General features: G+C 44.3%; 1 protein-coding gene across 1 annotated transcript in view; it reads right to left on the bottom strand.

Moving 5' to 3' along the window:
- Positions 1–15,365, bottom strand: part of ARG2 (arginase 2) — a 35,513-nt gene extending 20,148 nt beyond the window's left edge. The window contains exons 1-2 of the mRNA XM_025392702.1: positions 14,807–15,365; positions 13,946–14,018 (exon numbers count right to left, since the gene is read on the bottom strand). Coding sequence (XP_025248487.1) covers positions 13,946–14,018; positions 14,807–14,917 — 184 coding nt within the window. The 5' untranslated portion in view covers positions 14,918–15,365. The remainder of the gene's footprint in view (positions 1–13,945; positions 14,019–14,806) is intronic.
- Positions 15,366–27,166: the final 11,801 nt, after the last annotated feature.

Genomic DNA, 27,166 nt, shown 5'->3' with positions numbered 1-27,166 from the left:
GAGTAAATGTATTCAAAGATTAAATTATTTAAGCCAACCACTGTAATCTCTTAGGTTCTGCCTCTGAATTGTACTAATTTGGATATTAAAATAACAATGCCACATCTGTCTAAACTAACTAGAGGTCAGCCTTACTTGAAGAAAGCAGTCATTATCTACTGATGTCCCAGTTTAAAAATGTATCTCAAAAAAGGGAGCAATAACTCGTCATTACTACCTATTAGCGTTTTTGGTTTTGGTTTTTTTTTTTGTTTTGGTTTTTTTTTGAGACAGGGTCTGGTTCTGTTGCCCAAGCTGGAGTGCAGTGGTGTGATCTCAACTCACTGCAACCTCCATCTCCTGGGCTCAAGCCATCTTCCCACCTCAGCCTCCCAAGTAGCTGGGACTACAGAAGCGCGCTACCACACCCAGCTAATTTTTTTTTTTTTTTTTTTGGTAGAGATAGAGTTTTGCCATGCTACCCAGGCTGGTCTTGAACTCCTGGGCTTAAGTGATCCACCTACCTTGGCCTCCCAAAGTGCTGGGGTTACAGGTGTGAGCCATCACATCCGGCCCCTACTAGTATGTAGCTTGCAAGAGTTAAAGTTTGATATATGGCAGTTATCCTTTGAGTCATACATTTTTAAAAATCTGGGAGACCAGGTGGCTTCTAAGTAGCAGATCATTTTCAGAGAAACAAAATACTGGTTCGGGAAGACTCATCAAGGGTTGTGATGTGAATGAAGTTACAGGAGAAAGCTAAGATGCTTTGCTCCCTCTTTTCCTTCAACAAAAGTATACTGTGTGCCTAGCACTCCGCCAAATCCTAGGGATGCAGAAATAAGGTATGGTGCAGACTTCAAGGAGCTCACAGGCTGGTGAGATGTCAGGCAGAGAAAGTGGCAGCCCAGCCCAGTGCTAACTGCTATGAACCAGCTGTGCAAAGGGTGTGGCGGGAACAGAGATCCAGGAAGAGAAGGGTCAGGAGAACTTCTCAGAAGCAGCAATATCTGAGTCTGGAAGACATTAGCCAGGAATAAGAGAAGAGGAGGAAATGCTTACTGCAGAGGAGAGAATACCTTCAGCCCTATAGAAAAATGCACAATTCCTCTGAACCCAGAGTGCACCTAGAGGACTGCAAAGAGATGCGGCAGGAGGAGGGGGCAAGGCCCAGATCCTAAATATGGTGGGGAACAACTATGGTTTCTAAGCCAGGAAGACAAATCAAATCTGCATTTTGGATCTAGTGCTCAGACAGCAGTGTAGAAAATGACCTGGAGAAGCAAAGTGCCACAGGAAGCTAAAGAAAGAAATGAGAGGGAACAGAGAGTCTAGCAATAGAGGGGCATGGGAAGGGAGGGAGAAGATGGTAAGTTCAGTCTGGGATATATTGACATTGACATGTTAGAGACTATCCTGTTGAAAGTACATGGAGACAGGTTAATGGATAATTCTAGGCAATAGTCAGTGGCTCACAGTATCACTGAAATGTCATCTCTGATGAAGTATACATCACCATAGAACATGTCGTAGAACACAGGGCTCTAAACAGAGAAATTCTGCAGACAAATGACCTAGATTCTTCTACAAATAAACTGCAAAGAAGAAAAAAAAAGAGAGAACCTATAAAGGTCTTTTTTTTTTTTTTTTTGAGACGGAGTCTCGCTCTGTCGCCCAGGCTGGAGTGCAGTGGCTGGATCTCAGCTCACTGCAAGCTCCACCTCCCGGGTTTACGCCATTCTCCTGCCTCAGCCTCCCGAGTAGCTGGGACTACAGGCGCCTGCCACCTCGCCCGGCTAAGTTTTTGTATTTTTTAGTAGAGACGGGGTTTCACCGTGTCAGCCAGGATGGTCTCGATCTCCTGACCTCGTGATCCGCCCGTCTCGGCCTCCCAAAGTGCTGGGATTACAGGCTTGAGCCACTGCGCCCGGCCTAAAGGTCTTAAAATATAAAGCAATATGGACCTTACTTGAATTCAACTCAAACTTAAACACACACACACAAAAAAACAAAAGAAACCTAAAAAGTGTAACTTAATCAGGCAATGTGAATAATACTAATTAAAAATTAAGAGGTTTAATTCTCCCTGTTGAAAATAAAGAGACCTCCCTTCCTTTTATTTCATAATTTCTCTATGCTTTTCAAACTTATGTGAATCTTCACAATGACTAAATAGGCCTCTCACAAGTCTCACAACGCAGGAATGTTTCTTCAAGGACCCAGGGAGCCATGTCCTGGAGATGCACACATTTAGGGAGATAGTGTCTCAACCTCTCAGTTCCTACAGAAGGGTAAGAGCCTAACTCCCATGGGTACAGATGGTGAACACCTTGCTCCAATTTGCAAAACCACCTCCTATGTTAAGATACGAGAAGTCTGTTTCCCTTCTGAGTGGCCATAATAAAGTTAGGATACACTGTGTGTGATAAAAGATGCTGTCCAGTCCATGAAACAAGATATCTGATTTACTCCAAAATGGTCTGGAGGTGGTGTAAAAAACATTGCCTCGTATTGGTGATGATGCTGGCTGATGGATATATCAAGTCAGTTATGTTACCATCTCTACTTTCATTACGTTTGAACACTTCCATAACAAAAAGTTAAAAAGATGAGCTACATGGAAGACATCTGTATACAGGTTTGCAGTTAGGAGGAAAAATAAGTATTAGAGATAAAGTTTTTGCTGGGCATAGTGGCTTATGCCTGTAATCCCAACACTTTGGGAGGCTGAGGCGGGAAGATTGCTTGCATCCAGGAGTTTGAGACCAACCTGAGGCAACACAGTGAGACCTCATCTCTAAAACAAAAAGAAAAAAAGAAACAAAATTAGCTAGGCATGGAGGCACAAGCCTATGGTCCAAGCTACCTGGGACACTGAGGTGGGAGAATTACTTGAGCCCACAAGGTAGAGGCTGCAGTGAGCCAAGATGACACCACTGCATTCTGGCCTGGATGACAGAGCAAGACCCTGTCTCAAAAAATTTAAAAAAAAAATAGAACTTTGGGTGGCATCAACATACAGGTGACAGCAAAGCCATGGAAGCAAATTGCCAACCAAGACAGGATAAAGCAGGAGAATCAAGGACAGAATCCTGAGAACACCAACATGTAAGGAGTAGGTAGAAAAAGAGGATGTAGGCCAGATGCACTGGCTCACACCTGTAATCCCAACGCTTTGGAAGGACCGAGGCAGGAGGATCACATGAGGTCAGGAGTTCAACACCAGCCTGGACAACATAGTGAGACCCTGTCTCTAAAAAAAATAAGTTAGCTGGTGTGGTGGCATGTGCCTGTAGTTCCAGCTACTTGGGAGGCTAAAGTGGGAGGATCGCTTGAGCCTGGGAGGTCGAGGCTGTAGTGAGCTGAGATTGTACCACTGTACTCCAGCGTGGGTGACAGAGTGAGACCCTGTCTCAAAAAAAAAAAAAAAAAAAAAAAAAAAGGATTTACTAGAGGAATTTGAAAAGTTGAAGCCAAGAGAGAATAGTGTTGGTTTCAATAAAGAAAGCAAGATTAGTGGTGTAAATAAAGTGAATATTATACTGTTCATCTTATTAGGAAGTAGGTCAGATACTGCAGCAATACTAGGTTTACTGCAATGATGGCCTACGAAGCCACATTATAACAAGCTGAAATGTGAAAGGGCAATGAGAAAGCCAGGAAGTCGGCTCTGAAGAAAAACAAAATAACTGGACAACAGCTAGAGGGCTACCTAAGGTCAAGGGGGATGGTGGAGGGTAAGGGTTGCACAATTAATTACCAAAAGGACAGGTTAGGAGAGAAGAGCCATGACACGAGGTGAGAGGAGGGATAATGCTGGAGCAGGGACTGTCGGAGGGGAGGGGGTCTAGAGTATAGGTAGAGGCACTGCCACCGAGTGTTAGTTACCCAAAATTCATTCTTCCCTTTTTCCACAGAGAAAAGGCTTTTAGCTGGGAGCATAACCTCTTAGAATAGACTACATACTACATGCTACATGGGGCGGGTGCAGAGGCTCACACTTGAGGCTGAGGAAGGTAGATCACAAGGTCAGGAGTTCAAGACCAGACCAGCCTGGCCAAGATAGTGAAACCCCATCTCTACTGAAAATACAAAAAATTAGCTGGGCGCAGTGGCAGGTGCCTGTAATCTCAGCTACTATGGAGGCTGAGGCAGAGAATTGCTTGAACCTGGGAGGTGGAGGCTGCAGTGAGCCGAGATCATGCCACTGCACTCCAGCCTGGGTGACAGAGTGAGACTCCGTCTAAAATAAATAAATCAATAAATAAACAAACAAACAAACGAACAAACTACATTTACTAACCTCACTTGTAACTGGATGTGGTCATGTGAACTAGTTCTGGACAATAAGATAAGCAGAAGTGTCCCGCAGCAACTTCTTGGGAGGGGAAGAGAACTGCTGTTGCCCCTTTCTTTGTTCATTCTTCCATCCTGCTGCTGAGGCTACAGCCATCTGGCACCACTAGGCAGAGGCCTTGCCAGTAGCACCAGATAAGAATCTAGGTCTGAACTTAAAGGAACAGAACCGCAAAACCAGCTCTGGACTACTTTCCAAACTGTTTGAGAGTCAAATGAACTATTTTTCTTTCCACTGTTACTTTCGAGCCCTTACCATGGGCACTCTTATCTATGGTATCCATTTCAATGGCAAAAACTGCAATTATTTTTGCATCAGCCTAAGACAGGAACTAGACTCTCATCCTCTAAAGAGGGTGTTAAAAAAGGTTCTGTCAATACAACTGATTTGGGGGATGACAGGGAGAAAGCTGAGAGAGTCCCTACCCAAGTTGGAAAAGCATGAGCTTGAGGATCATGAGATGGCTGTGGTGGGAAATGAGGGAAGGAAGACCCTGAGAATGAGGGCTCTTCAGAAGCTGGAGGTGAAGATCATACATTTAGGATGATTTTTTAAAGATTTTTGAAACTATTTATATTTTTGTTTTTCAGATGATCACTTTTAAGTGGACTTTCTGTAACAATGTATAACTCAAAAATTTGCCAAGTATCTATCTGATCCACACAAATCCTAAGAAAGGTTTTCTGTGTAGTCTTCGTTAACGCAAGTCTTTGCGAATGTTTCACTTTTACTGTAGGATCTTGAATACATTTCACAATAATGAAGCTATAAAGTTTTTATGCAGTGCATTCATTATAAACTATAAATAACATTTCTATTAAAAAGAAAGCTGGGTAGTTCAGTTTCTTTCTTTGTAATAAGAGCCAAGAAGACTGAGAAGTTGATTGGACAATCCAAAATTCGGGTTGCATATGGCAAGAAATGAGGTTCTTAACTCCTTCTCAACTCTACTACTGACCTTGGGAAAGTTTCTGAATCTCCTCAGGTCATACTTTGTTTTTTGGTTTTTTTCCTCTCTTTTTCACACCAGAGTACAGTGGTGCCATCTTGGCTCACTGCAACCTCTGCCTCTTGGATTCAAGCAATTCTCCTGCCTCAGCCTCCAGAGTAGCTGGGATTACAGGCACCCGCCACCATGCCCAGTTAATTTTTGTATTTTTAGTAGACACAGGGTTTCACCATGTTGGCCAGGTTGGTCTCGAGCTCCTGACCTCAGGTGATCCACCCGCCTCGGCCTCCCTAAGTGCTGGGATTACAGGCCTTATGAGTCACCACGCCCTGCCCCCATACTTTCCTTTTTTTAAAAAAATTATCAGCATTTATTTACAGATCAAAACAATGCGCTGAATAACAAATTGAAGAGTTTTCAGATATACTGCATTATGTTCATATACAGCATTATGTTCCTAAGAAGCCAGAACTTCAAGTGACCTTCCTCGTTCTTAATATACATTCTATATTTAAATGTTTCTTCTTAAATTGTGATAATATACCTAAAATTAAGTTTAGTAGCATTAAGTACCATTCATATTATTGTGTAACTAACCATCACTACCATCATCCATCTCCAGAACTCATCTTGCAAAACAAACTCTGTACCCATTAAGCAATGATTAACTCCCCATTTCCTTCTCCCACCAAGTCCTAGTAACTGCTATTCCACTTTGTTTTTATAAATTGGACTACTCTAAAAACTTCATATAAATGGAATCATGCTGTATTTGTTCTTTTGTACCTGGCTTATTTCACTTAGCATAATGTCCTCAAAGTTCACCCATATTGCAGCATATGTCAGGTTTCTTTGTTTTGTTTCTTAAACAGAGATGAGGCTTTATTCTGTTGTCCATGCTGCTGGACTGGAATGCAGTGGTATGATCACAGCTCACTGCAGCCTCAACCTCCTGGGCTCAAGCAATATTCCTGCCTCAGCCTCCAGAGTAGCTAGGACTACATGCATGCACCAGCACACCTGGCTTTTTGTGTGTGTGTGTGTGGAGATGGGGTCTCGCTAAGTTGCCCAGGCTGGTCTCAAACTCCTGGACTCAAGCAATCGTCCCGCTTCAGCCTCCCAAAGTGCTGGGATTACAAGCGTAAGCCACCCCACCCAGCCCTGCTTTTTAAAGACTGAATAATAGCCCATTATATGTATGTACCACATTTTGTTTCTCCATTCATCCATCAATGAACACTTGGGTTACTTCCACCTTTCGGCTATTGTTAATACTGCTGTGAACATGGGTACGCAACTACTTCAAGATCCTGTTTTCAATCCTTTTGGGTACATACCCAGAAGTGGAATTGCTAAATCATATAGTAATTCTATTTTTAATTTTTAGAGGAGTTGCCATACTGTTTTCCATAGCAGCCCCATTTTATGTTCCTACCAATAGTGTACAAGAGTTTCAATTTCTCCACATCTTCATCAACACCTCTTATTTTCTGTTTTGATAGTAGCCATCCTAATGGCTGAGGTGGTCAAAATTTGCTTTTTACAAATTTTGAAAATGGGATAATAGCAAATGCCTAGCACAGTGTCTAGAAGATGGTAAATGTTAAGTATCAAAAACTTTTGATAAGAGGTATTAAGTTAAATAAAAGGTATTAAGTTAAAATCTTTTCTGTCATAAATGGGAAATATACGACTACATTGAAATTTGCCAAATCCCAATAGTGTCTATTATAGATTTCCCTCTATGCAGGCACATCACTGAGTTTTCACTAAGGCATTAGCAAATTACTGATTATGTATTCACCTCCTGAAAGGAATCTGCAGCCGAGCACAGTGGTGCACATCTGTAATCCCAGCTACCCAGAAAGCTGAGACAGGAGGCTTGCTTGAGCCCAGAAGTTTGAGGCAGTAGTGTACTATGATTTTGTCTGGGAATAGCCCCCGCACTCCAGCCTGGGCAACATAGTGAGACCTTTCTATAAAATAAAATAATCTGCAATATAAAGGAGGCCCAGAAAATGAAAAGCTTGAACCCAAAGAAACAGGTCACTATTAGTGACATTCCATGTGGGATTGGAGTGGGCCCTAAAGTGATGCCACTTATCAGCTCATGCCTCAGCTCCTATTCTTCTGCTACAGGTGGCCCATCCCCCAAGGGGACTGTGGCACAGATGAGGTCCAAAGCAGGTTTGGTCTTTGCTAGATCTCTAAAGGAAATATAAGGCCAATTTGCTAGACATTTACTTTTCCAAATACATATCAGAATGACTTTAGAAATCGAAGAACCCAGCACTTTACTAACCTTAAACAAACAAGCTCATTCCAATAATTTAGCTTCCAGTCACATATGCAGACCCTAGGCAAAGACTTTTTTGCGGGGAGTGGGACAGATGCTGTACTTTCATTTCTTCCTTGCTGTGGAAATAGACTCTTAAAATATGTAGAGATGGGGTCTTGCTACATTGTCCAGGCTGATCTTAAACTCCTGGCCTCAAGTAATCTTCCCACCTTGGCCTCCCTAAGTGCTGGACTGACAGGCATGAGCTACTATGCCTTGACAATCGTTTAATAGAAGAGTGTGAATGGCGGAGGCAGAAGGTTTGGTGGATCATACAGCCCTACACTCTCTTCAGAAACATCACTAATATTTGCTGTTGAGTCAACCTAGCAACCAATTCTTGTCCCAAAGATATAACACGGTTCAAAAGGCACCTCAGAGACGCCATTTTCATCTCTTTTCAATGCCCAAAACTAAAGCTTAAAAATATCCATATCTATCAACAGACATGATTTGTAGTGTGTCTTTATTGTATATTTCATAAAATATAAACACATAAAACTTACATAACAGATAGTTGTAAACACCCTGTAGTTACTACCCAAGTCACAAAATAGATCAATATTAGCAATTCAGAAGTTTCATATATATATATATCTCCTTACTGATCACAATTGCCTAGTTTTTTAATTATTAAGATATAATTCACATACCATAAAATTCATCCCTTTAGAATTTATAATTCAGTGCTTTCTAATATATTCAAGAAGTTGTGCAGCCATCGACACTATGTAATTCCACAACAGTTCCATCACCCTTCAAAAAGAAACCCATGCCCTTTAGCAGTCATTCCTAGCTCCTGGGAACCACTAATCTCCTTTCTGTCTCTATGGCTTTGCCTATTCTAGACAGTTCATATAAATGGAATCATATAATATGTGGCCTTCTGTGTCTGCCTTCTTTCACTTAGCATGTTTTCTAGGTTCATCCATGTTGTAGCATAAATTAGTACTTCATTCCATTTATGGCTGAATAATACTCCATTGTATGGATATGTCAAATTTTCCTCACCTATTCAATTAATGTACATTTGAGTTTCCGCATGTTGACCATTATGAATAATGCTATAAATATTTGTATATAAGTTTTTGTGTGGCCAGGTGCAGTGGCTCATGTCTATAATCCCAGCACTTTGGGAGGCTGAGGCAGGTGGATCACTTGAGGCTAGGAGTTTGAGACCAACCTGGCCAATATGGCAAATTTAAAAACACAAAAGTTAGCTGGGCATGGTGGCGCTTACCTGTGGTCCCAGGTACTCAGAAGGCTGAGGCCGAGATTGCACCACTGCACTCCAGCCTGGGTGAAAGGGCGAGAATTTGTCTTAAAAGAAGAGTTTGTGTGAATATGTGTTTTGAATTCTGTTAGGTATATACATAGGAATGGAATTGCTTGAGGATACAGTAACTATACATTTAACTTTGAGGGTCTGCCAAACTGTTTTCCAAAGCGGCTGCACAGTTTTACATTCACACCAGTAGTGTATGACAGGTCCAATCTTTTTACACCCTCACCAATACTTGGTATTGTCTGTCTTTTTTATCATAGCCATCCTAGTGGGTGTGAAATGTTATTTCCTTGTAGCTCCCACCCCTGCCCCCTCCGAGACAGAGTCTCACTCTGTTGCCCAGGCTGGAATGCAGTGGTACGATCTCTGCTCACTGCAACCTCCACCTCCTGGGTTCAAGTGATTCTCTCGCCTCAGCCTCCTGAGTAGCTGGGACTACAGGCGTGTGCCACCACATCCGGCTAATTTTTGTATTTTTTAGTAGAGATGGAGTTTCACCATGTTGATCAGGCTGGTCTCGAACTCCTGACCTCAAATGATCTGCCCACTTCAGCCTCCCAAAGTACTCGGATTACAGGTGTGAGCTGCCACGCCCGGCCATTGTAGTTTTTAATTTGCATTTCTGTAATGACTAATGTGTTTATTGCCCATTTGTATAAATTATTTGGAGAAGTGGCTAATTAAATCTATTGCTAATTTTTAAATTGGGTTGTCTTTTTACAGTTGTTATTTTATTTATGTTTGCTGAACACTACAATCCTACCAGATATACGATTTGCAAATATTTTGCCCATTCTATGGGCAGTCTTTTTACCTTCTTTTCTTTTGTTTTCCATTACATTGATGAAGTCTTTCTACTTTCTTGATAGTGCTCTTTGAAACATAGATATATTTAATTTAGGTAAGTCCAATTTAATTTTTGTCATTTGTGATTTTGGTAGGATATCTAAGAAACCAACACCTGACCCAAGGTCACAAAAATCCAGTCCTATGTTCTCTAACAGTTATATGGTTTCAGCATTACATTTAGGACTTTGGTCCATTTTGAGTTAATTTTCATATATGGTGTGAGATAGGGATTTTTTTTTTTTTTTTTGGTATGTGGATATCCAGTTATCCCAGCACCATTTACTGAAGACTATTCTTTCCTTACTGATTTGTGTTGGTCAAATAAAGACAACTTTGTGAGTGGACAATTTTAGGAAACCACCAGACCAGTCAAATGGCAATTTTCTGGGGATGGTCTATGAGGAGTATTAACTCTGTTCTCCCTTTTCCAGTAACTGCCAGCCTCCTGGTTTCACTGTGATTGCAGGCTATTGGTTGTCCAGGCTACAGCTGATCTGGGAAAAGGCAGCATGGGAACAGGGCAAGTTAAAATGCCACAAATCTTAACGTTCTTACGGAGATTCAACATTTTTCCTGAATAAATGCTCCCCAGATTGCTGCAAGCCTTTGGTTAATTTCCAGAGTTCTGAAAAAGCTGATTCTAATCATTTTTGCCAGTGTTCTTGATATAATTTGGCTCTGTGTTCCCACCCAAATCTCATGTTGAATTGTAATCCCCAATGTTGGAGGTCTGGCCTGGTGGAAGGTGATTGGATCATGGGGGTTGTTTCTAATGGTTTAGCACCATCTCCCTAGTACTGTCTCATGATAGAGTTCTCATGAGATCCGGTTAAAAGTGTGTAGCACCTCCCTCTTCGCTCTCTTCCTCCTGGTCCCACCATATAAGACGTGCTTGCTTCCCGCTTCACCTTCCGCCATGATTATAATTCTCCTGGGGCCTCCCCAGAAAAGAAGCCTGTACAGCCTGCAGAACCATGAGTCAATTAAACCTCTTTTCTTTTTAAATTACCCAGTCTCAGGTGTGTCTTTACAGAAGTACAAGAACAGACTAATACAGTTCTCATTCCTTTTATGGAGGCCCTACACCACCATTTTCAATGGTGTCATTATACAGTATTTTAAAACAACACAGATTTCCCATTAAAATGCAAATTTCTCACTTTTCTTGAAAAACTGGAGAAAAGAGTACAAGGCCTACGCCTTCTCACATGGTAACAGGTGGCTAGAGTTCACAAATTACCATGGTTCTCAGAGCTAACCAAAATCAGGTGCAGATATACTACTCCTCAGCCTTGCCAGAACAATGCCTTTTCATTTCTCTTCAGGCCCTCTTAAGCCCAGTAGTTCGGGACCAGTCTGGGCAACATAGTGAGACCCTGGCTCTATGAAAGAAAAAAAAATTATCCAGGCATACTCGCATGTGTCTGTAGTCCCAGCTACTCAAGAGGCTAAAGTGGGAGGATCACTTGAGTCCAGGAGGTTGAGACTGCAGTAGGCTGTGACTATGCCACTGCAGTCCAGCCTGAGTGACAGAGTGAGACCCTCTCTCAAAGAAAAATAAAAGATGGCTGGGAGCAGTGGCTCACTCCTGTAATCCCAGCACTTTGGGAAGCCTATATGGGCGGATCACCTGAGGTCAGGAATTCGAGACCAGCCTGGCCAACATGGTGAAACCCCGACTCTACTAAAAATACAAAATTTAGCCGGGCACAGTGGCACACACCTGTAATCCCAGCTACTCGTTGAGGTTGAGGTTGAGGCAGGAGAATTGCTTGAACCCGGGAGGCAGAGGTTGCAGTGAGCCAAGATCGCACCACTGCACTCCAGCCTGGTGACACAGCGAGACTCCGTCTCAAAAAAAAAAAAAAAAAAAGGAAAGGTTACCTGAGAGAACTATTGAGTGTCCTTAGTAAGCCCAAGGAAATAAAACAAGCCCAGGCACTAAGTCAAATACATTCATTTGAGAGAAAACAGGAAGTTTAACTCATGCTATGTTAACACCGGCAGCCTGTGACATCAGAGCAAAGGCAAGGAACAAAGGGATTGTGAAAGTTACCTTTCCATGAGTCTCTCCTTCGAAATTTGACCCATGCTGTTTATTTGAAAGTGCTCAAAACACTCAAGTTATTTTTAGAGAGGAAGCAGTAGGGGAGTAGTAGTTGCAGGAGAATGGCTTCCCCTGCACTGGAGTGGAAAAATACCAAGAGCTGTGACAGGAAAGGAAGTCTACAAAGCATGAGTAAGAGAAGCTGCTACAAATGTGCCCTTCCCCCTCATTCAGCAGCCTCAGCTGATTATTATAGAGGTCTCCTCCAGAAGAGACTGAAACCGCTTCTTGTCAGGAGTCTCTTGTGGCAGAACCTACAGATGGTAGAGCAATTGGAGCAATGCTTGGCCAAGTTCAGATGGACTGCAGAGATGTCTCCAGGATTTAAAAATAGTGATAACCAGAGATTGTCGTCTTCAGTGTAAAATTATTCTTTTAAAAAGGCAATGTGTACAAGCTATTTTAAGAGACAGTATGCTCATTTATAGGCAGGAATAAAAACCTCCTTCCATTAGGTAACTTGCGACACATTAAAAGAAGACTAAATCTTAGTAGTTTGTCTTTAATCTTCGGTGGTGAACTTGGAGAGTTATTAAAATGACTAAGAGAGGCCTTAGTAAAGAAGAAACTGCAATTGTTTAATAAAGAAATAAGGTCTGAGTATTGAATCCAAGTCACCATATCCATATGTAGGTGGAGGTAAATGAAGGACACCTGAACTCAAGGTGGTTTCAGTGACTTCATTATTCCTGTCTTTTGGAAGGAGATGACTTCACTTGGACTGGACTTATGACCAGCAGATAAGATTTCAGAGCAACAGTGGGGAGTTAACTTAGATTCTGTGTTATTATCTCCATAATCTCCGTGCTGCCTCACATTTTGCTCTTATATCACCGGAAAAGATATGTGAATGATCCAAACATAAACAGAGCAAATGGCCTTGAATGGAGGCTAGAAACATTTAGATTGGATATAAAGAAGAACCTTCCTGCCATAAATGTATTTATTTATTTGAGATGGAGTCTCACTCTGTTGCCCAGGCTAGGGTGCAGTGGCACTATTTTGGCTCACTGCAACCTTTGCCTCCCAGGTTCAAGCAATTCTTCTGTCTCAGGCTCCTGAGTAGCTGGGACTACAGGTGCATGCTACTATGCCTAATTTTTGTATTTTTAGTAGAGAAGGGATTTCACCATATTGGTCAGGCTGGTCTCGAACTCCTGACCTCAGGTGATCCACCCACCTCAGCCTCCCAAAGTGCTGGGATTACAGGCATGAACTACCGTGCCCTGCTTATAAAGGTATTCAAATTTGGTGCTGTTACTAAAAGAAGGGTTCTCCCTTACTATAGAAATGGCATTTATAGCTGGGCACAGTGGCTCACACCTATAATCCCAGCACTTTGGGAAGCTGAGGTGGGCGGATCACCTGAGATCAGGAGTTCAAGACCGGCCTGACCAACATGGTGAAACCCCATGTCTACTAAAAATACAAAAATTAGCCAGGTGTAGTGGCACACACCTGTAATTCCAGCTACTTGGGAGGAGAATCACTTGAACCCAGAAGGTGGAGGTTGCAGTGAGCCAAGATTGCACCATTGCACTCCAGCCTAGGTGATGGAACAAGACTCCATGTCAAAAAAAAAGACAAAAAAGAACTCGGAAAACACAGATCTAAGCCTATTAGTTCTATAAGATCAATGAGTCTATAAGACCTATATTACTGCTTCCAGTAATAAAGATATTAACCCTAGAGAGGAAATAATTTGAAGACAGGAAACTGGTGAGACTGACAAATCATAAGCACCTCAAGATTGAGTTAGGAAAATGGAATTTTAAGGAGAAAGGTTGACTATGCAGTTGAAGCTGGAGTTAGTGTTCTTAGCATCACTTGCATTCACTGGCAGCTGTTCAGACCTTGCCTCACTCTACCACCTTGCCTTTCACACACTCTTTATTGCACGAGGACTTTCCCTGATGACTCCTTGATAGATCTTAAGCTGTAGATGGAATCCAAAGGAGGATGCCGGATGTGGCAGACTGTTCCCAAACACAAAGCTGTGTGGTTCCTGGATGTCAGAGAAAAAGATTCTGAAATACTCTATTACTAGTCCTGCACTGATATCTAAAAATCTAACCACTTACCCAGACTGGAGAGCCTTTTCATCAAGCCAGCTTCTCTTATGGCAGCGGGACCATGCTCCACTCCTTTTCTTTTCTGTCAATCACAAAAATTACAGTTAGAGAAGATGACTGAAAAAACCACTTTGGTACACTTAGTTCCCAGCAGGTTCCTCTGAAAACCTGTGACAGCATCAGCCCTTCCATCTATGACTGTCCTTCTAACTCCATTGTTGGAATCACATCAGCTGCCCAAGCCAAGACGGGAGAGGCTGAGCCAGGTTAGGATCCGGGAACTAGGCGTGTGTGGGGCTGGCTGGGGCCAGAGACCGGGCTTCTAGAAGACTGAGCGCTCCCGACTGCAGGTTTCCTTCATTGAAGAGAACAAAACAGCTCCTCCCGGCCTCCCGCGCTGGAGAGGCCAGCTCCAATTTCCCTCCCAGTTAAATAAAGCTCATTCTGAGTGAATGGTTCCAGAAGACTTAAATCCTCGGTCGCTCCCTTTAACCTCCTCCATCGATTCTCCACTGGGGATTTCTGGCCAGTTTCGCCTCCTCCAGCCCCTCCAAGGAATCCTCCCCCTCATTCTCTCCCCTCCATCACCCCAAGCTGCATCCACCGTTTTCTCGGTCTTTCTGGGGAGGCCGCAGAAACTCGCCCTCATCCCAAACAGGGTGGCCTCCACCCCTCCCTCCCTCTCCATCCTCTGTCGGGGAAAGTCCCACACGCTCCCACGGTGCCCAATCGCGGGAACCCGCCAGCTCTTCCCCTCGCCTTTTCTCCCCATCCTCTCCTCGCCTCCCGGTCCCCGCATCCCACCGCCGCCTTCTCCAGGTTCTGGGGGGCGGAGGATCCTGCCCGGCGGTGCCAGGTGCCAGTTCTCACCTGCCCTTGTGAGAACGGGGCTCCTATCACAGCCACAGAGTGGACGGATTTCTTCAGGATGGAATGCACTCGCTTCTGGAGGAGACGCGAGAGGCTGCCCCTTAGGGACATGATCCGTGGCACTGAGAATCTCCAAGGCAGAGGCTCAGGGAGGCTGGAAGCCGGGAGTGAGTGAGCGCCACCGCCGGTCGCTGCGCCTACCTACTCGCTCCAGCCTCCGCCCCGCCCCGTGACGTCACCGCCACATTGTCCCCGCCCCGACCCCGCCGCCCGCGCCTCCAACCAGCCCCCGGCACACCTTCGCAGGCCCCGCCCACCGCTCTGCAGGGCTGGGACATGCCTTCGATGACGTCACCCCACACTGGCCTGGGCTCTCCGGCCAGGGACATGCCCCTGCCTCTGACGCCAGAAGGCCAATATCCAGGTCTGGCCAGTAAGAGCGGTGACCAACAGGTGTGTCCCTTCGCGGGAGGCGGCCGGCCCCTGCCAGGTTCCTGAACTTGGCGGAACGCAGGAATCAACACGAATCTTCACGCCCGGCTGATGCTGACTCTACCGATGGGCTGGCTGGGTCGGGCCTGGTCTGACCAGACCCCAAGTGAGTGCCCTGCCTAGTCAAAACCAGCATCCATCTTCGTTCTGTCTCAAAGCTCAACGCCCACGAAACACTTAGACTTTGGGCATCAGTGAAATTTAGATTCGGAGATATAATATAGATGAGAGCTCTCTGAGCCGGGCACGTTTATAAAGAGCCGTCTACCTTAGGTATTTTGAATGAAAGAGGTTAGGATTTACAAAGCAAATTACTTCTAAATGTTTTTAATTCTTTACCTGAATAACGGGAGCGCTGGTTATTAAAAAGTAAATATAGCAACGTATTTAGACTATTTCTAATTTTGGGGTAGGCTAAAGAGCTGAAAGTACTAAGTAACTACTTAGAGTTTTAACAACTAATAATAATTTAATAATACTCAGCATTCCAAGAACTTTACCCCTCCAATTCTATACCACAGGTTACTTTTTAAAGCGAAGAAGACAAGATCAAAGGTGTAAGTAATTTTCCCACAGCCACATGGCTTGTAAGTGGCAGAGCTGACTCCACATTCCAAGTTCTTAACCAATACACCATGGCATGCACGAATCTAGACATTATTTCTACCAAATTAATTTTTTACATAAACACTTGAAATGTATTTCAACTGATGTCAATTTACACACTGCTTTCCAAAATAGTTCAGAGGTCTCCATGGCAACACCATAACTCCAAAGGAGCTTTAGTACCTTAAGGCATTTTATTTTTAGAGGCTCTGTTGTGTACTGTGTCCCCCTGCTGGTTTAACAGTGCTGTCTTTGAGGCCTTAGCAAAATAACTGCTGTAAGTCAGTGGTTCTAAAAGTGTGGTCCCAGACCAGCAGCATCAGCATCACCTGGATACAGCATCAAGAAGAAACCGGCTGCACACGGTGACTCACCCCTGTAATTCGAGCACTTTGGAAGGCCAAGGCAGAGGATCTCCTGAGCCCAGGAGTTTGAGACCAGCCTGGGCAGCATAGTGAGATGCTGACTGTACTAGAGATTTAAAAAAAAAAAAAAAAAAAAAAGCTGAGTGTGGTGGCATGTGCCTATGGCCCCAGCTACTCGGGAGGCTAAAGTGGGAGGATCTCTTGAGCCCAGGAAGTCGAGGCTTCAGTGAGCCATGATCACACCACTGTACCTCAGCCTGGGTGACAGAGTGACACCCTGTCTCAAAAACAAAAATAAATAAAAAGCAGCAAGAAACTTCTTGCTTCTGGAGCACCTGTTATGGGTCACCAGATACTTGTTAGAAGTGCAAATTCTTGGGCCCCACCCCCAAATGTACAGAATCAGTAACTCCAGGGGCAGGGCACCAGTAACCTATGTTTTAACAAGCCCTCCAGGAATGGGAGGGGGCGTGGTCAGGGATTCAGTCACAGATACATCATACTTGTTCAGTTCACTGAAATTATGTTGATACTTTTGTATTTCTTGCCCATCACCACATTCAACTTTTTCCCTTTTACTATGTTTTCTGAAGTTGATACTGGCACAGGTTGCCTCAGGACTTCCTGTGCTACTGCAAAAACCTCTTGCTTCCACTGGGTGAGGTGGCTCACGCCTGTAATCCCAGCACTTTGGGAGGCCAAGGCGGGTGGATCACCTGAGGTTGGGAGTTTGAGACCAGCCTGGCCAGCATGGAGAAACCCCCGTCTCTACTAAAAATACAAAAAGCTGGGTGTGGTGGCGGGTGCCTGTAATCCCAACTACTCAGGAGGCTGAGGCAAGAGAATCACTTGAACCTGGGAGGCGGAGGTTGCGATGAGCTGAGATTCTGCCATTGCGCTCCAGCCTGGGCAACAAGAGCGAAACTCTGTCTCAAAAACGAACAAACAAACAATAACAACAACACAAAACAAAAAACCTCTTGCTTTTTGAGCATTTACTCTGGATCACCAGACTGACCTTTCCAAAGTGCTACTTTAATCCTGCATGTCATTTTCAGTGGTTTTCCACAACCTATAGTTTAGTCAGAGATAAATTACTAGTTCCACTTTTTTATGCACTGGGAAAGTGAACAGGAGATTGTTATACAGGTTGAGCATCCTTAATCCAAAAATCTAAAATCCCAATCCAAATTTTCAGCACCTACATGATGACACAAGTGGAAAATCCCATACTGGACCTCATGTGACCAGTCCCAGTCAAAATGCAGTCAGTTTGGTCCGAAGGTAGTGAGTTACCTTAATAGATTGTTCACAGTCAGTTACAGATGGAACACCTTGTTCTATTTTTTCTCCCCTTCTCACTACTGCACTTGACTAGTCTTAAAAAAAAAAGAAAGTAAAGAAAAAAGAAAGAAAAACAGAAAAGAAAAAAAAAAGGCTGCGTGCAGTGGCTCATGCCTATGAGCCATGATTGCATCATTGCACTGCAGCCTGGGTGACAGAGCCAGACCCTGTCTCTAAAGAAAATAAAAACAGGGCCTGGCATGGTGGCTCACGCCTGTAATCCCAGCACTTTGGGAGGCCGAGGTGGGTGGATTGCCTGAGGTCAGGAGTTCGAGACCAGTCTGGCCAACATGGTGAAACCCCATCTCTACTAAAAACACAATAAAATTAGTCAGGCGTGGTGGCGTGTGCCTGTTATCCCAGCTACTTGGGAGGCTGAAGCAGGGGAATTGTTTGAACCAGGGAGGTAGATGTTGCAGTGAGCCAAGATAGCACCACTGCACTCCAGCCTGGGTGACAGAGTGAGGACCCTGTCTCAAAAGATAAATAAATAAAAATAAAAATGAAATAATGCAGTCAAAACTTTGTTTCATGAACAAAATTATTTAAAATATTTTATAAAATCACCTTCAGGATATGTGTATAAGGTGTATATGAACATAAGTTTCATGTTTAAAGTTGCATCCCATCCTATGATACCTCATTATGTATATGCAAATATTCAAATAAAAATCCAAATCTTTTTTCGGGCCATATGCGGAACAGAACAAGAAAAAGGCTGAAGGAGACCTCTTAGGTGCATTGGGATCCTTGAACTACTTTTTTGTCTCCCCTTTAGGAGGGATATATGTTTTAATTTCTCTTTCATAGCGGGCCTTGTCCGCCCTTGCCATAGCTTCAAATTGTCCTTTCTCTTTAGCAGACATGGTCTTCCACCTCTCTGAGCACTTCTTAGAAAACTCTGAGAAGTCCGAGTGAAGCATCTAGGTGCTTCTTCTTATGCTCCTCCGGACAAGTTTGCACACAAAACACATATGATGGCATTTTGCCTCTTGGCTTCTTAAGATCTCCTTTGCCCATGTTTAGTCATTTTTCCTCAGCGAGGCACAGAGTCGCCCAGTGCCCATCTGGCTCTCACTTGCCCTGGCACTGTCTTTATGGAGCTCAATGTACTGCTTATAATTCATTTTTACAACCCCAAAGTTCATAAAACAGCAACTCAAAGCAAAACAAAAAACAAACCCCAAAGTTCCAAATGAATACCTCCTTTTATTTTCAAAATAGGCATTTAATTTAAAAATCTGTTTTTAAAAATAAAATTCTAAAGTCATAAAGAATGAGTTACATTTTAAAAATTTACTTTAAAACTTGTACCGTGGCCGGGCGCGGTGGCTCAAGCCTGTAATCCCAGCACTTTGGGAGGCCGAGATGGGCGGATCACGAGGTCAGGAGATCGAGACCATCCTGGCTAACACGGTGAAACCCCGTCTCTACTAAGAAATACAAAAAATAGCCGGGCGAGGTGGCGGGCGCCTGTAGTCCCAGCTACTCGGGAGGCTGAGGCCGGAGAATGGCGTGAACCCGGGAGGCGGAGCTTGCAGTGAGCTGAGATCCGGCCACTGCACTCCAGCCTGGGCTACAGAGCGAGACTCCGTCTCAAAAAAAAAAAAAAAAACTTGTACCGTTAGTGCATCGCTCTAGGATCCCTCCTCAGGTTTAAACCAGTTTGCTCCATTTTTCTTCTTCCTCTGTAGGAAAATCTAGGGATTTGGCCTCTTTCCTTTAATTGCATGGCTGCCAACACACACTCTATCCCTTAATAGGTTGCTGGGAGTTGTGGGGTGGGGAACTGTGAGGGAGTGGGAATAAGTAAGATGCAATTGTCAGGTTTGCTGATTTCTGTGGTGTAAATACTTCCTATTTATGAGCTCCCATTGTGATGTCACTGAACATGGAGTTGGGAAGAGGTGCTCATTATACAATATTTCTACCATACAGATACAATCAACACAAAGAACCTCAAGGACATAAATAATAGGAAGACGTAAAATAATTAGGCAGTGATAAGTCTGGAGTCTATATTATCTTTGGTTTTAATATAATTTATGTAGTTAAATTATTACAGGCTGGAGTACAGTGGCACAATCACAGCTGACAGCAACCTTGACCTCCTGGACTCACGCAATCCTCCCACCTCAGCCTCCTGAGTAGCTGGGACTACAGGTGTTGTGGATGCTGCACTTGTGTGAGATGTTGATTCTGAACCTCTGGCAATCTTTGAATCTTCTTGGTTAATATCGTTTTGGCAAATACAGACTGTAATGGTTACATGATGGCAGTGTTTATGGGCAACACAGGTGCACACCTGGCATTGATAACCCTGTTTCCCAAATACTCCCCAGATAAACTTCCTGCAGTAAGAGCAGTAGGTGGGCTGCCTCAGGTATGTGAGAATAATCTTGTTTCCATTGATCTGTTTTATTGGTGGGGAGGGGTTGGGTTTGGAGACAGGGTCTCATTCTGTCACTCAAGCTGGAGTGCAGTGGTACGATCATAGCTCACTGCAGCCTTGAACTCCTGGCTCAAGAAATCCTCCACCTCAGCCTTCCAAGTAGCTGGAAGCACAGGCATGCACCACCACTCCTGGCTAATTTTTATTTTAGAGACAGGATCTCACCATGTTGCTCAGGCTGGTCTTGAACTCCTGGTCTCAGATAATCCTCTCACCTCAGCCTCCTAAGTACCTGGGATTACAGGCTTGAGCCACCATGCCCTGCCCTATCAGGGTTATGACCACAGTTACTTTCCCCTCTGGCTGCCGATTCACCAAGCCTTGTAAGGTGTTCAAGGTGTTGGCCATGCTGGCCGTGCACAGCCGCTCCCAGTGAAAAGAAAAAAAAAAAAAAGCTCAGAGCAATCTTTTGAATCTGTGCTCCTGTGTTGCAATCCTCAAGCTTGGTCCAAATAAATTCTCTAGTTACATTAATTTTGCCTCAGCTTCTTCCTTTTAGTCCACACTGGAATTGCTACCAGGGCAGCCCTAGAAATATAGCTGGGAAAGCTCATTATTTTCTTTCTTTTTTGAGACAGAGTCTCCCTCTGTCACCCAGGCGTGCAGTGGTGCGATCTCGGCTCCCTGTAACCTCCACCTCCTGGGTTCAAGAGATTCTTGTGCCTCAGCCTCCCGAGTAGCTGGGATTACAGGTGCAAGCCACCACGGCTGGCTAATTTTTTGTATGTGTTTTTAGTAAGATGGCGGAGGGGGTGGTCTCACCACATTGGCCAGGCTGGTCTTGGACTCCTGGCCTCCAGTGATCTGCCTGGCTTGGCCCCCCAAAGTGCTGTGATTACAGGTATGAACAACCGCACCCAGCCTATTTTCTTAAACCATAAACAGCTGTGAAAGCTCTTTTTTTTTTTTTTCCTTAACAGTGTTTTTCTAGTCTTTTTATCTGAAGGTACTTTGCTTAAAGAACTCCAGATGGCCCAAGAAGCCACAGGAGCTTCAGAACCCTTCATCAATTACCAGAGGAAAATAAGGCTGGTGCAAAACTGGTGCCAACCAGAACTGGAAGCTCCTTGTTACCTTTAGATCATTAAGATATCATTATAATATCAAAATCCCACCCATAGAAGAAAATCCCCACCATTTTCTGAACATGCATTGTATGAAGATGCATGTTGATGATCTTGGGCTCCCAGCACGTGTTTACATACCTCCCCTTCCCACATCTAACTCCATAAAATTCCCCAGTTTCCCATGGCTCTGGGAGAAGGTGTCTTTAGAGCAGGGGTACCCAACCCCCGGGCCATTGACTGGTACTGGCCTGTGGTCTGTTAGGAACCAAGTTGCATAGCAGGAGGTGAGTAGCAGGTGGGCAAGCAAGCGAGTGAAGCTTCATCGGTATTTACAGCCACTCCCCATTGCTGGCATTACTGCCTGAGCTCTGCCTCCTGTCAGATCAGCAGCGGCATTAGATTCTCCTGGGAGCGTGGACCCTATTGTGAACTATGCATGTGAGGGATCTAGGCTGCACACTCCTTATGAGAATTTAATGCCTGATGATCTGTCACTGTCTCCCATCACCCACAGATGGGACCATTTAGTTGCAGGAAAACAAGCTCAGGGCTCCCACTGATTCTACATTATGGTGAGTTGTATAATTATTTCATTATATATTGCAGTGTAATAATAATAGCAATAAAGTGCACAATAAATGTAATGCACTTAAATCATCCCAAAACCATCCCCTACACCCTGGTCTGTGGAAAAATTGTCTTCCATGAAACTGCTTCCTGCTGTCAAAAAGGTTGGAGAACATTGCTTTAGAGCAAGAGCTCTCTATTCATGGCCAGAAATAAAACCTGCTTGCCTTTTGTTTTTCCCATTGGTTGTTCTTTCTTTGCGGCTGACACAAAGTAGGGAAAGAACTCATTTTACCAGTGATAGAATTACAGGGTACATGTGGCCAGGTGCAGTGGCTCACGCCTGTATTCCCAGCACTTTGGGAGGCTGAGGCAGGCGGATCACCTGAGTTCAGGAGTTCGAGACCAGCCTGGCCAATATGGTGAAACCCCGTCTCTACTTAAAAAAAAAAAAAAAATTAGCCAGATGTGGTGGCGCATGCCTGTAGTCCCAGCTACTTGCGAGGATGAGGCTGGAGAATCACTTGAACCTGGCTGGGAGGTGGAGGTTGCAATGAGCCAAGATGGCACCACTGCACTCCAGCCTGGGCGACAGTGTGAAACTCCATCTCAATAAATAAATAAATAATTACAGGGTACATGTTTACATGAAGTGGTCATAGCCCAGGGGCATCTCATGGACGATGGCTGCCATCAGTGGCATTAGTGTAGAGCGCCTCATTGTACATGGGTTTGTTGGTCCTCCATTGGTGCTAGTGTGGCCCACATTCACCTCGTCCACACTCACCATCAGATACGGCTCCAGCAGCTGGTGGCCCTTCATGAGCAAGTGGCACAGGTATCACAGTCTGACGGGTTCTTCTTGCCTGCTGCCCTGAAAAAAAAAACATTGAGAACAGCAGAAGTTGTGGCAAAGAAAGAGTTTAATTAATAATTGCAGGGTCAAGCCAAGTGAGAACAGGGAGAAATTTCTCAAATTCCTCTCTCCAAGAATTTGGAGGCTAGGGTTTTTTAAGGGTACTTTGGGAGTCAGGGAGCTGGGCAACTGAAACAATTGATTGGTTGGGGATAGAATCACAGGGGCCTCTAAAACTGTCTTTGCACAGCTGAGTCAGTTCCCAGGAAGCGTGGGTGGTCTCAGGACCAGACGGCCTCTCTTGATCTACTGAAATGCTAAACCTGAAAAGGATCTCCAAGACCAGGTCTTTAGGTTTCACAATAGTGAGGTCATCTATAGGAGTAGTTGAGGAAGTTATCAATCTTGAGACCCCCATTATGTGACTTTGGGGCAGTAAGCAACTTACAGAAAACAGAGGGAGCAATAGCAGCTCATTCTTTAACTATGTTCAAGCCCCACCACAATTCTTCAGCAAAGTTCAAACCCCTACCATAATTGTAACCATGTCATATGAATGTGGCTTCAATCTCCAAGCAAGGAGGGGGGGTCAGTTCTCCTTGCCTCAAAGTTTAGCTATAAACTAAATTCCTCTTATAGTTATCTTGGTCTCTGCACTAGAATATACAAAAACAAGACAAAAACAAAACAACAACAAAAACCCCAAAACAATTTAGTCTGCAAGACTAGAAGCAAAATGGGGTCAGTCATGTTATATTTCATTACTTAAAATTCTGCAAAGGTGGTTTCTCAGGGAATGTGGATCCTTGAATAGCCATTCAACAGCATGGTGCTGGACCATAGGCTGGCACCTCTGCCCCCAGCTGGCAACCCTCGAAGCAACCACAGGAGTGGAGGCAGCCCTGGGGAAAAGCAGCACCCAAGCGGCCCTTGACTAGCCATTCTGCCTTCTCCGTTGGCCCTTCTCCTCCCCTCATTCCCTTCATCCCTCCCAAGGTCGAAAGGAAGGGACCGGGCGCACTAGGGAAGCCTGTCCCTCTCAATCTCACAGCGCTTCCAGGGGCCTTGTTGGGACTCGCCCTTTCTCCAGGGCCAAGAAACTCCTCTACTCTGAAAGCTGGAGCTACCAGTCCCGTTAGTGCCAGCCCCTAGCGGATCCCCATCCCCTTCGCCTTTTCCTCCTCAAGAACGTTTTGTTAAAATATTTGGCCTTTTGTCTTTGGTTCCTGAAACAACTCTAGAGCAATAAAGGTGAAAGGCTCTTGTTATTTATAATGAGCCCCTTTCAACCACACCTAAATTTATGTTAAGGCGGTGAGTTTTGTAAAGTCCCTAGGTAACCACAGGATTAGGGGCTGGTTACCAGGAGAAGAAACCATGTGCTCAGGGGCTTGAAATTCATACCCCCACCCCGCCCCCAACACACACACACCTTCAGGAAGGGGAAGAGGGGCTGAAGGCTGAGTTGGCCACCAATGACCAGTAATTTAATCAATCAGACCTACACAATGAAGCCTCCATATATAAACCCAAAAGGACTGAGTTCAGCGGACTTCTACATATGGAGTACAGGGAAGGCAGTGCACCCCAACTCCATGGGACAAAAGCGCCTGAACTCGGGACCTTCCCAGACTTCCCTCTATGTATCTCTTCATCTGGCTATTCATTTGTATCCTTTAAAATATGCATTATAATAAACCAGTAAGCATAAGTAAAGTGTTTCCCTGAGTTCTGTGAGCCTTCATGAACAGTGGCACAGGTGTCACAGCCTGACTGGTTTTTTTGCATGCTGCCCTGAAAAAAACCACTGAGAACAGCGGGAGTTGCAGCAAAGACAGAGTTTATAGGAAATTAACTGAACCCAAAAGGAGCGTTGTGGGAATGCCAATTAATAGCTGGTTGGTGGGAAGTTCCAGAAGCTTGGGCTTGCGATTGATGTCTCAAGTCGGGGGCGCTTTTGTGGGACTGAGCTGTCGACAAGTTCTGTAGGATCTGACGTGACTTCCAAGTGGACAGTGTCAGAATTGCTTGCTTGGTGTATGGGGAAAACCCCCCACACACTTGGTCACAGAAGTTTTCCGTGTTGTAAGAAACAACAGGAGAATGAAACTGTGTTTTGTTTTGTTGTTTTCTATTCTGTGCTCTTGTAAAAAAGTGCCCAGAGAGCTGCCTTGCCCCTTGTAACATGTGAGGACACAGCAAGAATGTGTCATCTGTGAAACGGGCTATCACCAGACACCAAATCTGCAGGCAACATGATCCTGGACTTCCCAGCCTCCAGGACTGTGACAAATAAATTTCTGAGGTTTCCTGTGAGGAAGTTTCCTGATTAGGAAAAGACTGAGACTTAGCACCAGAAAGTCCTAATTCAGCGTCATTTGGTATCAAAAAACCCGGTAGAATCTTCCATACATTCCCATTGAAGCCCTAAACCTCCCTCCTTTTGTTTAAGGTGATATATACAGTTGTCCCTCTATATTAGTTGGGGATTGGTTCCAGGACCTCCCTCAGATACCAAAATCTACAGACGCTTAAGTTCCCGATATAAAATGGCATCGTGTTTGCATATAGCCTATGCAATCCGCCTGTATACTTTAAATCATCTCTAGTCTACTTCTTATACCTAATACAATGTACATTATATGTAAATAGCCATTATCCTGTATTGTTCAGGGAATAATGGCAAGAAAAAAGTCTATGCAAGTTCAGTAGACATTTTTTTTTCTCTTTTTCTTTTTTTTTCGAGACAGGGTCTCACCCAGGCTGGAGTGCATTGGCATGAACATGGCTCACTGCAGTCTTGTCATCCTGGGCTCAAGGGATCCTGCTGCCTCAGCCTCCTGTGTAGCTGGGACAGTAGGCACGTGCCACAACACCCAGCTAATTTTTTTGATTTTTTGTAGAGACAGGGGTTTCACTTTGTTGCCCAGGCTGGTCTCAAACTCCTGGGCTCAAGCAATCCTCCTGCCTCAGCCTCCCAAAGGGCTGAGATTATAGGTGTGAGCCACCAAACCAGCTCTCTGAATATTTGCCACCCTTGGTGGGTTGAATTCATGGATACAGAATCGACAAATACAAAGGCCCTACTGGATACCTTTATCTCTGACTATTCAGAGTTACACTGTACTACACAACACCCCAGTAGGTAAATTAACATTTTCTCCTATTAAAGTCTATTGTCAGTTAATTCACAGGCCTCTAACATTAGAACCTAGGATGGCAGAGGGAAAGATTATCTCCCAAGAGTGCTTAACTCTGGCAGCTCCCTAAAAATAACTTGGGAGCTTTTTAAAAATACTCATGTCCAGGTCGGGCGTGGTGGCTCACGCCTGTAATTCCAGCACTTTGGGAGGCAGAGGCGGGTGGATCACGAGGTCAAGAGATCAAGACTATCCTGGCCAACATGATGAAACCCCGTCTCTACTAAAAATACAAACATTAGCTGGCCCTGGTGGCGGGCGCCTGTAGTCCTGGCTTCTTGGGAGGCTGAGGTAGGAGAATCTCTGGAACCTGGGAGGCGGAGGTTGCAGTGAGCCGATATCGCGCCACCGCACTCCAGCCTGGTGACAGAGCGAGACTCCGTCTCAAAAAACAAAAACAAACACAAACAAACAAAACTCACGTTCATGTTCTCCTTCCCTCACTGCCCATTCTGATTTAATTACCTGGGATGGACCCAGGTGTAGTAGTTTTTAAGAGCTCCCCAGCTGATTGTACTATGCAGCAGGGTAGAGAATCCGGTATTAAGAGTTATATCTTTCAGTACTTCTCAAATTTTAATGTCTAAGAGTATCACCTGAGAATTTTGCTAAAACTCAGATTGAGTCTATAGGTTTGGTGTGAGACCCAAGAATCTGCATTTCGAACAAGCACCGAGCCACTGCTGCTGGTTTACTGCCCACACTTTCAATATATCAGGGTTTTTAAAACTCAGAGCTCTTGGCCAGGCAGGGTGGCTCACGCCTGTAATCCCAGCACTTTGGGGGGCCAAGGTGGGCAGATCACAAGATCACGAGGTCAAGAGATCGAGACCATCCTGGCAAAGATGGTGAAACCTCCGTCTCTACTAAAAAATACAACAAATTAGCTGGGTGTGGTGGCGCGTGCCTGTAGTCCCAGCTACTCGGGAGGCTGAGGCAGGAGAATCGCTTGAAACCAGAAGGCGGAGGTTGCAGTGAGCCAAGATGACACCACTGCACTCCAGCCTGAGCAACAAGAGCGAAACTCCATCTCAAAAATGACAACAACAAAAAACCAACAAAAACCAAAGTACCTTTCCTTTGAAATCTTCATTAAAAAATAGTTACATAAAGGTAACTTATTTCCAAGCCTACACAGTTGTGGCTTGATCAAAATCATGAAACTGAACTGAGGCTGTTATAGTCTAATTGAACCTATTTGTAAAACCTATGCCCATCAAATTAGATCCATCTTTTATCTAAACTTTCTCACAAGCTTGGTTTAGTACATTCAAAAACCTTTAGTGCACAAGAACAAAAAGTATCCTGATATTACAAGGGAAGAGGAACAGTCCACATAAAAGCCAGGTGTGTTCCTAAAGTTGAAAATACTAAGCTCTACTGTTTTAGAAAGTCACAAGATGGAGATGTG

The sequence above is a fragment of the Theropithecus gelada genome, chromosome 7b (genome assembly GCF_003255815.1).
Source record: "Theropithecus gelada isolate Dixy chromosome 7b, Tgel_1.0, whole genome shotgun sequence".
Lineage (NCBI taxonomy): Eukaryota > Metazoa > Chordata > Mammalia > Primates > Cercopithecidae > Theropithecus > Theropithecus gelada.
This window is presented reverse-complemented; position numbering and strand designations above follow the sequence as displayed.